Source organism: Brachyistius frenatus, unplaced genomic scaffold (assembly GCF_029030835.1).
Source record: "Brachyistius frenatus isolate BFR_SWC_R1_liver_20210118 unplaced genomic scaffold, ASM2903083v1 Contig_412, whole genome shotgun sequence".
Classification (NCBI taxonomy): domain Eukaryota; kingdom Metazoa; phylum Chordata; class Actinopteri; family Embiotocidae; genus Brachyistius; species Brachyistius frenatus.
In genome coordinates, this window is record NW_027211011.1 from 3,703 (window position 1) to 17,500 (window position 13,798).

Sequence of the window (13,798 nt, forward strand, 5' to 3'; positions counted from 1 at the left end):
CCAACAGAACTGCAACTGTTATACCATCAACTGCAGCAACATCAACTGCAGCACCGACTACACCAGCTGCAACTGCAGCACCATCAACTACACCACTTACCAACAGAACTGCAACTGTTATACCATCAACTGCAGCACCAACCACCCCAGCTGCAACTGTATCACCATCAACTGCACCACCCACCGTCCACCACAGCTGCAACTGCAGCACCGTCAACTCGAGTACCCACCACCCCAGTTGCAACTGTAGTACCACCAACTGCCATACCGACCACACGAGCTGCAATAGCAGCACCATCAACCTCAGCACCGACCACCCCAGCTGCAACTGTAGCACCAAGCACCCCAGCTGCAACTGGTCAGTTGACTTTAAATCATACCCATATTAAGTGACTTTCCAAAACAAGCGCTTTCCATTGTTGTTATTGCAAACATAGAATAATAGTTTCACATTCATTTGTTTCCCTCCTTTCATTTCCAAATGTAATGCTTTCAAACCACTATAGGCTTGGTGTCACTAGCACGTCTACAGATGAAGATAACTTCCTTTGGAGTGGTCAGCAATGGAACAATCCTTGAGCTTGTTAAACAGGTATGTGAAACAAAATCTTTAAAATATTTTTGTTCCTCTAACTTTCAATGAAAATGCAAAGAGACTAAGATCAATTTTTGTGTTTTCTCTCCATTTAGATTTTCAGACACCAGTTTCTGAATGGAACAAGCCGCACAGTCTCTGTGACAAATATTCAAAGGGTTAGAGTTGGACCATAGAAGCTTGTCATGGACAGAAAGCCAATATATAAAGACAGGTTGTGCTGGCGGTGTTGTTTTAACACAACTTGTCACGGCAGTTCATCTCTATCGTTTCATCATATCTTATCTACAACTAAGCCACTCGACGTATCTGGATTGATCACCAGGTGCAAGAAAAAAAGGTTTTTGAGTGACACACAAAGGCTTTGGTTTGAGGCCCTCTTAGGTCTTTCATCATTGAGTCAAATTAAATCAAATATTTGCAGTCGCTGTGTTGACTGTATCAAAAAGAAAAAGGAGTGTGATTTGTTGAGTTGGCTCAAGTATAGAGTATCACTAAACAATAGGAAGCTTAAACCAAGAAATCTGATTTGTTAGAAGTTTCGTAACTACACTTTGTAACTGGAGAAGCAGATACCATACTGACAAGCCTCGTAACCAGGAAACTATGAAGAATATTTCTTGTTCACGCCTCCCTTTCATTATACAGAATGTTTCACTCTTTTTTCTAAGTGGCAGGCACATAGAAATATATCAATTTTGACATTAAATGTAGGCTAAAGAATTTGTGATGGAAGTGAAACAGTCTATTTCTTCTCAGTTTTACAGATTCAGAATTTTTTTTGTTCTAATTATTGTTGTACTGAAATTCTTATTTATTGTTCTGATGATGACTCATCGAGCACTTTATAAGGAACACTGATGCAATCTAATCCAATCCAATACAGCAGCTTTGCCATTAAGTCAACTTTTATAAAGCTCACACCTGGTCAGTTTTTGTTGACATGGTGAGAAAGGTAATCATTGCACTTTATAGTTATTACTGAGGTCATAGCGAATGGTAGTTATGTAATGGACTGCATTTTATTGAAGTGTTCCTATTATTTCGTCCACCTCATTAACATACTTCACAGGCGGAGGGATTTAGGGATTAGATTTAACACTAGATTTATAACAAAGATTGACAGTTATTTCATTACATATTGTCACCTTTTGAAAGATGAATAAAGATATATACTTGTTTGAAGTACCCATTTGTTGTGATCTTCTTTAATAAATCCTTTAAAAAGAAACTTTATTCAGCATTTGATTTTAAAGGACATAGATTTATACATAAACTGTCAAGACCTGCCTTAAAACATTACAAAATACAAAAAATTATGAAAACAAGTCCCAAATTTGCTTGTGAATGTGTAAATCCTGTCTTTAATAAATCAGATCATGAATGTGAAATCCAATAAATAATGAGCTTTTCTCTGTCAGTGGTCAAAATGGCAGTTTGAAAATAAATGTATGTTGGTGGTGCATGACTTTATGCCATCTATGGTTTGCTGGAATAAGTATTAATATATTAAAAAAATATAGATAACAAACTTATTAAGAGGTACAATCACTTTTAGTCTGTCAACACAATCCATCACATGTCATCTACAACCACCAAAACATTGTAGATGAGGTTGCCATGGTAAGTATCATTCCCTCCTACTCTTCTTAAAAAACATTATTGTTCTTAGGACGCAAAGACATTACAATATTTAGAGTCTGAATGCTTAAACTATTAAACAGACTGACACTTACATCCCAAATTGGAGGGTGTTTTTCTTCTCAGTCACTTTGTTAAAATTCTGCAGAAACCTTTGAGCTCCAGAGAGTCAACTTTAGGATGTAAAGTATCCAAGCTGGGCCTCAGTTTCATAATCACGTCTTCACCTCTGCACAGTTGTTTCCTCCGTCTCCCTCTGCCTGAAAATGTGCAAAACCCAGAGCCACATTCATGTCACTGTTCAGCAGGGGCAGAAGAGGTCAGATGGATTGAGCTAAAAAAAAAAAAAAAAAAAAACCAATGACAAAGAGATGCAAAATTATTATAAAGATACATGAATGCAGGAAGAAGAGGCCAATCACAAAGAGAGGCAAAATAAATCGACACAAGGCAACAACAAGATATACATGGCCACAGATGAAAACAAACAAACAAACGAGACACAAAACAACAGCAAAAGATGCCAAACAACTCCAAACATGGCTGCTTTCAGTGCGAGTGTCTTGCTCCTATACATGTAGGACAAGTGGAGGCCTTTTACATGTTTGTTCCCAGAGGCCCGTTCTCTCCTAATATATGGGTGAATCCAGCTCATGGAACCGTTACAAAGCTGGATCAGACTCTTTAAATTGACTGATGTCTTAAATTTGTGATGACGCAACAGAGGAAGAGTTCAGTTTTATGTAATGTGAAAATGGGTCAAAATTAGCTTGCTGATTTCTTGCAAAGACAAAATCCTCCACCGCTGACCCTGATAAGACGCTTAAACGAGGAACACAGAGCTGCTTTGGAGTACCTGTGGGCAGTCGTAGTCGCTGAGGATGTACACAGCACTATGTCCAGAGAGCCTGAGCACTTGCTCTCCAGTCCAGCCCTGTGCAGGAGTGTCTGGGATAAACAGCACTCTGGAGCCCTGCAAACACTGGGACGACCATCACGAATTAACATTAAGACAGATTTAACATTTTACAAGTTCAATTTATTTTGAAAGTAACTTGATTTAATTCTAAATGTAAAATATACCTCACGCACCTGTAGATATGTAAAGGAAAACGTTTGTCCAGCCCGCTTTTCAAACTTCCCACCGAAGAGCATCACCAGACGATTCTCAATCTGATTGGCCGACCAGCTATAGTCAACAGTGATGCGAGCAGTCAATCCCATGGCAACCAGAACTGCTCGTTCTTTACTTCGTGGGACGACTTGTCTGGAAAAACAGAAAGGAATGTTTATGTCAGGGATATATTTTATTAGATTGTGGGATGTCAATACAAATCAGCACTTTAGAGCCGTGTCACCAGAGACTATGGTCACAAATTCAATTGTGTAAATATTTTGCTGTAAACATTATTTAAATGTAAACAGGGTGGGGCCCAGAAGCTGTCAGGGGCCCATGTAAAAACAAAAATGGCCAAAACCATTGCAACTTAGCTTAACCATTAAACAACACAATCAAAATATGACCTGAATATGATTTCTATGTATACATTGTTATGGTTTTGGGTCACAGCCTATTTGTTGTATCTTTGTTTTTATTTCAGTGTTACAAAAGTAATTGTTTAATTAAAAATAAATCGACTCATATTTTTACCCATCACTTGGGTCTATCTAATTAGGCGGTTTTATTGTTAAAAAGTTACAAAAGAATTAGGCATGCTGGGAATTTGTTTGTCTGATGACTTTGCTCCTTGTCATTTGGGACAACTTGCGCTGACATTATGATATATTCTTCTCAACAGTTCAACCTCTGAGCAAGAAGCCCTTCAGCTCATGGACGAGTAGTCAGCAGCGTAGGCTAAATGTGTGCACGAGTATGTGTTTGGGTTCCAGTCACAAGAACGTTTGGCTGCAGCCATGAATATCCACAACCAATATCAAACATTTTCTCTGGACAAAAATCTTCAAATACTGTAAACAACCACCACCTCACTGAAACAAGTAGACGTCTCGGATTAAGACTTTGGTGAACTACATGAACATTTCTCCACCTTCGGGGAGTCTCACCTCTCCAGCGGGGCCATGTAGTATCCTCTGGGTAGACAGAGCACATCTTTAACCACCAGTCCTTTCTTCTGTGGAGTCGGTCTCCTCCATCGGACACGATTGATCATGTTCGGGGACAACTGAAACACAGCGCAACGTCACACAACAAGCAACAAGGTGGATCCACAAAACACAGACACAGAAAACGGACTCAGTCAAAGTAGAAAGGACAGGCTAGATAATAATGGCACAATTTCTTATACGAGACAGGATTTTAACTTCAGGCAGAGAAGCAATTTATGGTGTTTCGCAGGAAAAGTATCTGGGAAAAGTTTTATATTTTAGCATCAAATACAGAAGTAGAACGTTGATTCTAACATTCTACCATGGAAATGATGAGTTAATTCATTAGTCAATGAACAGAATATTAATCTGAGAAAATTTAAATACCAAATTAATTATTTTAAGTATTGAATAACTTTTCTTTCTTTTTTTAAAGATCAAACAGGAGAAGATTCCTGCTTCCCACAAATTAATATTTGCCTCTTTGGTCTGTCTTAAACCAGCATAAATTTGGATCTTAATCTGATGAAGAGTGTGGCAATTTAGCATTTTTGGACATTAATAGTAGTAGTAATTGGTTAAACAAAAAAATAATTAATAGAAGAGTCAGTAGATTAATCTATTTTATGTTAAACCTAAAATTATATAAATGTAAGGAGAAAAAAAAAGCCCAAAGCACACAAACGTATCCCACATTCACAAATCAAAGCGGACAGTGTGCACTTTATACTATATTTATATGCATAACATCAGCACTTTAATGGACATATGGACCGATAGAGCTGATCGATTACACATAATAAATAGGGCAACAGATCAGTATTGATTGATGGATTTGTGCACTGAAGTACTTTTAACCAACTAAACATCTTTTAAGCCATTATATTATCAAGATGCTGTAAGTCTCAGCGGTGACAGCGATCATCATTCAACCAGAAAATACAGGATTTTAGTCTCCATATTGGCATGTGCGATTTATTGTGATTTGTCCATCAGATGATAACAAAACCAAACCCAAGAAGACATACTTTAGTCATGATGGAAGGATCACTTGACTTTATCTCCACCAGCTCGAACTCTGTCACTCTGATGAGAGGCAACACCTGCAGGAAGGAAACGGAAAGAAGATGGGACTAAATAAATGAAAGGAATGAGGGTTAATGTGGCAGAAAAACATTCCAAAAGAAATCCAATCCTCAAGCTTTACCTCTATTTTCTCTTTGATGCGTGCGACAGCGGGACGGTGGTTGAGCACAAGGACACATACCAGCAGCACAGGTTTTTATTATATAAACAATGAACAACCGTAAACTTCCCATGAAGGTGGACAGGGCATGATTATTTCAGTTCATGGCTTCTGTCACTGTAATTCTTTTACAGTTTTAATAAAGATTCTGTATAGTTTAAATGACTCAGTTTCACCCGAGTGATTTTCTGACTCACGATTCCTTCAAAACAAAAGTCTGAGACTTCTCATCACTGGTTGCATGTCTACCAATCAAGGATCAAAACCCCTGCTTTCTGCTTTCATGATGAAGTTTGTTTTTTGAAAGGTGTTTTCTGCCATCTTGTTCTCTTCATTGTCTTGTGACCTCAGGTTGAGGTCCACTGATTGTATTTCCTGGGGTTTTATTAGCCGGTAAGGGTTCTGCTGCTGGGCCACGAAGCCCACATGGTGCTCAGAGCAAGAAAAATAAAGTCCCTTTTCACAAAAGAACTGATAACTCAAAAACTTTGCAAAAGACATCTCTGCGTGGTTGCATGCCACTACAATAATGTAAGAAACTATGTTTGAGATTTGGGTCAATTGATCCTTTACTGTGAAAACCAGCACTCGTGTTATTGGATCTCAATTTGAAGTTTTGTAGTGGTTAAGACTTTACAGTTACAAATCAGTTTCTCTGAGGGGACAATTGAAGCTTTGTCTCATCACATGACCCCTAAATTAGATTAATTGTGATGGAATCAGCAGCATTTTTGCATACAACCAGTGGGGAGTCTTCTTTTTACATGACCCGAGATTTGCAATATGTTCATGAGTTTTACATGGAAATCATGATATTTAGACTTTTTGTTTTTCAGTCAAGTTTTTTTTTACAAAACAGACATTAAATGGACCTTTTATAATCAACACTTTCCTTTAAATTCACTCATCCTGTGTGCCTCCATGTTGTGTGAAAGAAGACCCACCTGCTGACAGTTGTGTTCTTTTTCCTTCTTCTGCTTGGTTTTCGCCTCTCGAGGCTCCTCTGAAGTAATAAGCTCCATCTCGATGCTTTCTGTGATGTCCAGCAACGCGACCTTCTCACCCAACTTCATCTTTTCTGCTCCAACTGAACAGAAAATCTGGATCCCCTGTGTTTCCCCTTCACTTACTGTTGTTCTGCTGTTTCTGTCTTCAGTTTATCTTTCCTGCACTCTTTGCATTTATTTTTCCTGATTTCTTTGCATCTCCACGATCAGAGCCTTCTTGTCCCTCCTTACTGTTTTCAGGCCTTTAAGGTTTCCAGTTGAACCTTCAGATTTTCCTGAGGTGACTGTGGCCCATCTGACCAGCTGAGCTCTCATTATCTCAAGCTGAGATCCATCAGAGTCCAAAGCTCCGGTTGGCTCACAGCTGTGCTCTCAAGGCTGCGATTGGTTCTTTGGATGATTCGGAGGCCGTCATTGGCCGACACTTCTGTTAAAAAGCTCTAATTGTTTTGGTGGTATCTTTAGACTAGAGTCAACATGTGGTCTGAGGAAGTTTACAGAAGATCAGATACAAGAAAGAGACACAGTTGAGAGCATTAATCAACACCATTCCACACATCATTACATCATTAACCAGATGATTGCATCACTTACCTCAAACTATCCCAGTTTATTGGCCTCCCAAAACATCTTACAAATGACTATTAAATATAAAACATAAAGGTTATGAAGAAATCTGGACTTTGAAGCTTTTAAACAACTCATTATTTTAGAGTTACAATTCAGAGAATTGCTTAAATAATGTGCTTTTACTGCGTTTGCCAAAACCTTGCAACCTTAATTGTTTGCATTGTTGATTTACTGCCTTTTGTGAAGCACTTTAACTTGCTTTTGAAAAGTGATACTTTTAAAATGATCAACATACTGTGTGCAAGTTAAAATAAAAGATGTTTCATGACCATCGTGTTCAAAGTAACTGTGAAATAACGGTTAAAATGTAACAATTGACGAATAACTTTAGTCTGCAGACTTGCACAGGAGCCCAGACAGCAGCTACTACACCACAGTGATCCGTCATCTAATCATGCGTTTTGTTTTTCTTTGGGACAAAGTCAAAACTGTTTGTTTAATGTCGTGCTTCATTTCAGTGGTTAAACTGTGGCGACTAATCAAAACCACAAACTGAACAATCTGTAATCAGCACGGCAATCAAGCCAAGCAGCAACTTCTGACTGCAGCAACTTCAAACTCACAAGAAGCCGAATACTCAAACGTACAAGAGTTTCACATGATCAAAAGGGATAAAGGGTTTTCAGACTGTATAATGCAAGGAGGAAAATAGCTGTAAAACAATAACAGTTCTTATTGGACTGATTGTAGTTTGAAGAAAATGCCTTTATCTCGCTGAAAAAATGTTGCAAACTTTATAATACAATATAAATTAAACATGAAGAACAGGTCGACTTGTTTCTGTTTTCTTTTGATCTAATAGGTTATTTTCTGATTTAACAGCTGTGAAATTCACCACAAACCTTTGCACAGGATTATTCAAAAACTCAGTGTAGTAACAAAGACGATGAAACTCAGCTCAAAAGTGCTCAAAGCTCACTCGATGTTCTGTAACTGTAAAGTTCTGCACTTAAAGAGTAATAAATAAAAGCTTATTGTCACAACAGCTGGACACAGAAGAAGTCATTCAGCAGCTATGAACCATATTTAGAAATTATTCTCCGCAGCTGTCACAGCAAAATAAACACATTTTAAAACGTTACAAAATGAAATTAATACTGTAGGTAAAATACATGATTGTCTGAGGTCAAGCAAAGATTACAGAGACTGCAGGATGGATAAATCATCCTGAAGCCTTTTGAGGGTCCTCTGACCGAAACACTGAAGCTTCAACTGCTCCGGTGCAGCAAATTAACAGCCAACAGCAGACAAAGACGTACGCGTGTGCGTGTGTGTGTGTGTGTGTGCGTGCGTGTGTGTTTGTTTGTGTCTGTGTGTCAGGCCCGCAGGTGTCTACGGCTACACGTCAACAGGTGAGGCAGGAAGTAAGAAGCCGTGCCGTCGTCAGGTATGAGTTCCAGGAACTCTGCGGGGCTCATCTCCATGGCAACCACGACCAGCGTCTCTGTTTGCATGAAAATCCGGATCATTAAACACAATGACATGACTTCCTGACACTTCCAGAGTTTCTACTCGTCTAATCGTTCTACGTCCTTAAAAGTAATACATCCACTTAAAGCAGACGGTGGCTAATGTGTGCAAAATGAGGATATGAATAGTATTGTCTATTTGTTATATTTTGCTTTGACTCGCATACAGTTTACTGAATAATGCGTCTTTTTGCTTATATAGAGGATATTTTTGGGGGCATTTTGCCTTTAATTTGATTAAAATAGTAGAGATGCACAAAGAAAGATGACAGAAGTCTCTGTTTGAAGTCAAACCGGGAAACATTACTGCTGTATGATATTCATCGTAACTATTTGATTACTGGACACTCTTGGTTTTTCATGTTGAATGTATTCAGCTGTCTAAATGTTGCTTCAAACTTTTTTCTGAAATGTCAAGATTAACCTTCAGGAGGGAAAATAATCCATCTATCTAGCTAATATTTATCTATCTTAAAAAGTAGCCAAATTAAAAGTACAGAATACAAAAAAAATATTAGTATTTCACAACCTGTAAAATCCCTGTGTTGGTAAAACACAGATGGCGTGACTTTACAGACAATAAAGGTCTGATTGTTGTCAAACCTGCTCGGTAACATCGTCAACAGTTTAACAGGAGCCGAACTGTCGTGTCAAGTCGACAATGACTTGCGTAACAATGCCCTTGGGCTAAATTACAGCAAAAGAAAGTGAGGACGTAAACAGAAAAGAAAGTTCCCTGGAAGAAGAATTCACCTTTAAGAGCAGCCAGCAGGATGCTGTTGTCTGCAGCAGCTCGCATCCGGTTACAAAGCTCAGGGAGCAGCTTCTGCCACCATAATGCCTGTCAATATCAGACATGTCCGTCAGACGGGGTTATCAAATTAAAATAAACTAAACGTACAGCCATGATACAGAGTGAGGGCAGTAGGCTTCGGCACACACCATGTTTCTGTCCTGTAACTGGTGATTGGCGTAGGCGATGATGGCCTGAGGACATCGGTCCAGCAGCTTCGCAATGCTGCTGTCGTACTGCCCCCTTCTGGTGGCGCAGAGGAGGTGCAGGCTGAAGCCCCACAAGGTCTCCTCGGACAGACGCTCCAACAGAGGCAGGACGGAGCCCACGGACAGGGACGGACCACACAGCAGAGACTGCAACCAGGACAATGAAAATGACCGGACAACGGTAGCAGAAGAGAAGATGCATTTCTAAAAGATCGACTGACATAATCTTTCTTTTAAAATTATTACTCAACTGAAGCTCCTTGAAGCTCGCTGCTGAGTGTGAGTTACAAACACCAGCTTATTGTCGCTATTGTTAGCACTTTAGATGGATGTTGCTATTCAGTTGATGTCACCGAGTCAGTTTCTCTTTTCATTTTTAAAATACTGATGTGTGATGTTACAGGCTTTTTATTCATCTTTCTATGTTTAATTCTTCTGTTACATTTTTTCTAAAGTGTTTAATTAATTTTAAAGTCCCTGAATTTCTGTACTGACAACCTAAAAGTTTTCTTTACTCTGCCAGGAAGATTTTTTTTTTTTTTCTATTTAATAGCTGCCAAGCTGCTGTTTTGAGTTGTCCATCTTTTTAATATTTTTTTCTTGGCCTGATAATTGTCAAATTTAAAGACAGATTCTAATAATAGTGTTGCCACCTTTAAGAAAAACCCTAGATCCAAATTCATAAAAAGAAAGGGTGAACTACATTTCATGTCCCTAACCTTTAAATAAAAATATACAGCAGACATGACTTGTGTGCAGCTCTGCTACTGTTACAGTGTTGAGCATTTACAGCCTGCTGCAACTGATCCGTTTGTTTACTGAGTTTTTTCTTCAGCAAAAGTCACATGGTGAACTTGAAGGTGAATAAAAGTAAGTTTTCTGCTGTAACAAGCTGTGAAAACGTTTTGTGGTTAATAAAAACAGACTTAAATTTTTTTTTTTTTTTAAAACATGCCTGCAGTTTGTACAGCGCCTCCTGGTGTTGGTAGCTGGTAGTGTACGCAGGACTGAGAACGGTGAGCCACGGATACAGAGCGCCGTAATGAGAGCACGAGTTGATCTGAAACACACACACAGACGATATCGGCACAAACAAACTTCTGAACCTTATGACACAAAATTAAGAAATATAACTCTAGATGATGAATTGATCTTTCTGAATTTTACTCAAAATCAAACAAAAATCGCCGTACCAGATCGTCGGCGGTCTTCAGGGACTTGCGTTTTGGAGCCGCGTGTTGAAGCTCGTGGTGTGTATCCGAGTTTGTCAGTCGGTCGATGTAGACCGACGCCAGCCGGAACAGAAGCTCCTGGATCACCGCGTCCTGTGAGGAGGCCATGAGCATCGCCTCCCAGAAATCCACCTGCAAACAGTTCTCACAGCCCAGCTCCTGCACACACACACACACACACACACACACACACACACACACACACACACACACACACACACACACACACACACACACACACACACACACACACACACACACACACTTTTTGATATTCTTCATGTACAACTGATCAAAAGACATTTTGTAAGCTGAAGGCATCTGTGTGTGTGTGTGTGTGCGTGCGTACCTTGAATATGTGATCCGCCTGGTCCAGCTGAACTTTGTTGTTCTCATGTAAAGCCACCATCGCCGCCACCAGCAGTCCAGGATGGGAGTTTGCCAGCTGCCGAGTCAGCGCTGTGGGATAGACGTGTGCGTGCCGGCGTCCACCTCCGCCGTGCAGCAGCAGCCTCGGCTCCTCGATGAACCCGTACACCAGCAGCATCTAAACACACGCAGAGGAAGCCACAGATTTAACATCTTAACGCGATCGTGAGTTAAAATCTTTGATCATCTCGTCTCATGCTCTGGACTTCTTGTACACAAATATTCATTTGAATTCCTTTGACTACAAAAAAAAAAAAAAAAAAAAAAAAAAAAATTGAGAAAATTACAGACGTCATCCCTTCCTGTTTGTCCCAACAATTCAGTCCACCACAGATCAGGACGGACGGCTCTGAAGTTTTGGACTAAAGCAGCGGCTGAATGCATAAGCGTAAATCTACAGTTAGGCTAAATTAATCATCACACCACGAAGGAATCAACTGAAACACGGATAGAAAAAAATGTAAGTTAACATTTGGCAATGAATTTAGCTGCGAGAATAACAAATTCTAATAATACAATAATGTATTATTTATAACTAAAGTAGACCGTCAGAGGTGCACTCTGTTAAAGAACACAAATCCCCCTCCTGACCTCTGAGTGTCTCTCCATCAGCTGCATGTACTGCGGCAGGTCGCGCAAACGCAGCATCATGGTTGCCATGGTGATCGTCAGCGGAACCGACACGCCGGCCGTTTCCTCCAGTCGCTGTAAAATCTGCAGCATCCGGGCCGGACTGACGTTTATCATGGACGGGCTGGCGCACACGCTGACGAGCATCGAGGGCTCTGATAGGCTGAAAATGTCGATGACCTCATCAGTTACTTCCTGCAGGGACAAGAATTGGAGTTTTCTTTCGTTGTCAATCTTTCATATTTAGCCAACAAGTGGTGAAGGCATTTAAAGTGTAATTAAAATATTTGGGTACCTGACTGAGGGTGTGGTCTGTTTCTTCCAGCAGGTAATGTTTGAGGTAAAACAGGAAGCCGGGGCCGTAGGTGTGAGGGTAGCCCGGGAGCGGGCGGTTTCTGCATATGACGTCTGTGACTGACAGATCAGACATCCTGTAGTACGGCAGAGCCAGGTGACAGTCCTTCACGCTGCCCCTGACAGAACAGGGAGGAACACAAATACTGATGAAACACAAGCTATTTTGCGGTCGTAAATGGAGTAAAAAAAAATAAATAAAATACACAATGATTACACAATACTGAAAATCTGTAAAATCAGCCAAAAGGTAATTTAAACACTTGTTTTAGACCAATTCAAAACACTTTAAGTATGATCTGTTGTATAGTAGAGCTGAGATGTGTATTTAAAAAGGTGAAGACGGCTGCGTATTCTTAAATCATGCGAGTCAGTTTGTTGCATTTGGATGATGCTCTGAAAATAATTTTTCAGGCAAGAAATAATCAAATTTGATTTACTTGAGAAACGTGAGATTATTATGCCTTTGATTTCGTTATTTCAGCTTTTCAGGAAATGAATGCGGTCTCAGTCATACTGGCATAAACATCTAAACTCTGACATGGAGGTCTTTTTCTGGACTAGTCGAAGTCTGTTAAAAGTCTTTTTGAATTAGCAACAGATCATATTACTGACAAAAAAAAAAAAAAAACCTTTTCTCACAACAGCTATAGCTTTTATCTTTTCCCCTTCTCTTAATGATATTGTCAATATGTTGACACCCAGCAGAATTCCCACTATTGTGAGACATGTACCAAGAGATGCAGTATAGCTCACTGCAGTGTCTATTAAAGACACCAATCTCAGTGACTTCAGTGAGTTTATATTAATAGTTGCGTACATTGGTTGTCACGCGGTTACGGTTTGGGATGTTCGTCCTGCAGGTGTGTTTATGTGCTACCTGCTGAAACAGTCTCCCAGCTGTGCACAGTTCTGCCTCAGTGCCTCCTCCAGTTCCCGTCTGTCTGTCTGTACGGCTGCTTTTTTGTCGGCTGCTCCGCCTGCATCCGTCCGCGCAGCCACAGCAGGGTCGCCCTCGGTGCTCTGCTGCCGGTCCGATGTTTGGAGTAAGGAGGCGCGGAGGAGGAGGTGAGCTTCGCTGAGGAGGTGCTGAAGACTTTGAGCCTGCGGGTTGAGCTCCGCATAGGACTGACTATATTCAACCTGGCACGCAGAGAGACACATGGCAGGTGGTTGTACACAAACAGAAACACATGGCAGGTGGTTGTACACAAACAGAAACACATGGCAGGTGGTTGTACACAAACAGAAACACATGGCAGGTGGTTGTACACAAACAGAAACACATGGCAGGTGGTTGTAATAGTTGAACATTTACATACAAACAGATCAGAAACCAGAAACCTGCATTTTATCCGGTAATTTCTGAAAACACACACACACACACACACACACACACACACACACACACACACACACACACACACACACACACACACACACACACTATAGCAGGT

The 13,798-nt window shown here is 40.2% G+C and overlaps 1 protein-coding gene across 3 annotated transcripts in view; it reads right to left on the reverse strand.

The window, feature by feature from the left end:
- Window positions 1–7,839: 7,839 nt before the first annotated feature.
- The window catches only part of hps3 (HPS3 biogenesis of lysosomal organelles complex 2 subunit 1), a 14,780-nt gene continuing 8,821 nt past the window's right edge, over window positions 7,840–13,798 (reverse strand). For all 3 annotated transcript variants that reach the window (XM_069725178.1, XM_069725176.1, XM_069725177.1), the window contains 9 exons: window positions 13,222–13,484; window positions 12,283–12,460; window positions 11,949–12,182; window positions 11,278–11,475; window positions 10,890–11,087; window positions 10,652–10,756; window positions 9,637–9,843; window positions 9,448–9,535; window positions 7,840–8,669 (listed from right to left, as the gene is read on the reverse strand). In XM_069725178.1, coding sequence (XP_069581279.1) covers window positions 8,542–8,669; window positions 9,448–9,535; window positions 9,637–9,843; window positions 10,652–10,756; window positions 10,890–11,087; window positions 11,278–11,475; window positions 11,949–12,182; window positions 12,283–12,460; window positions 13,222–13,484 — 1,599 coding nt within the window. In that variant the 3' untranslated portion in view covers window positions 7,840–8,541. The remainder of the gene's footprint in view (window positions 8,670–9,447; window positions 9,536–9,636; window positions 9,844–10,651; window positions 10,757–10,889; window positions 11,088–11,277; window positions 11,476–11,948; window positions 12,183–12,282; window positions 12,461–13,221; window positions 13,485–13,798) is intronic.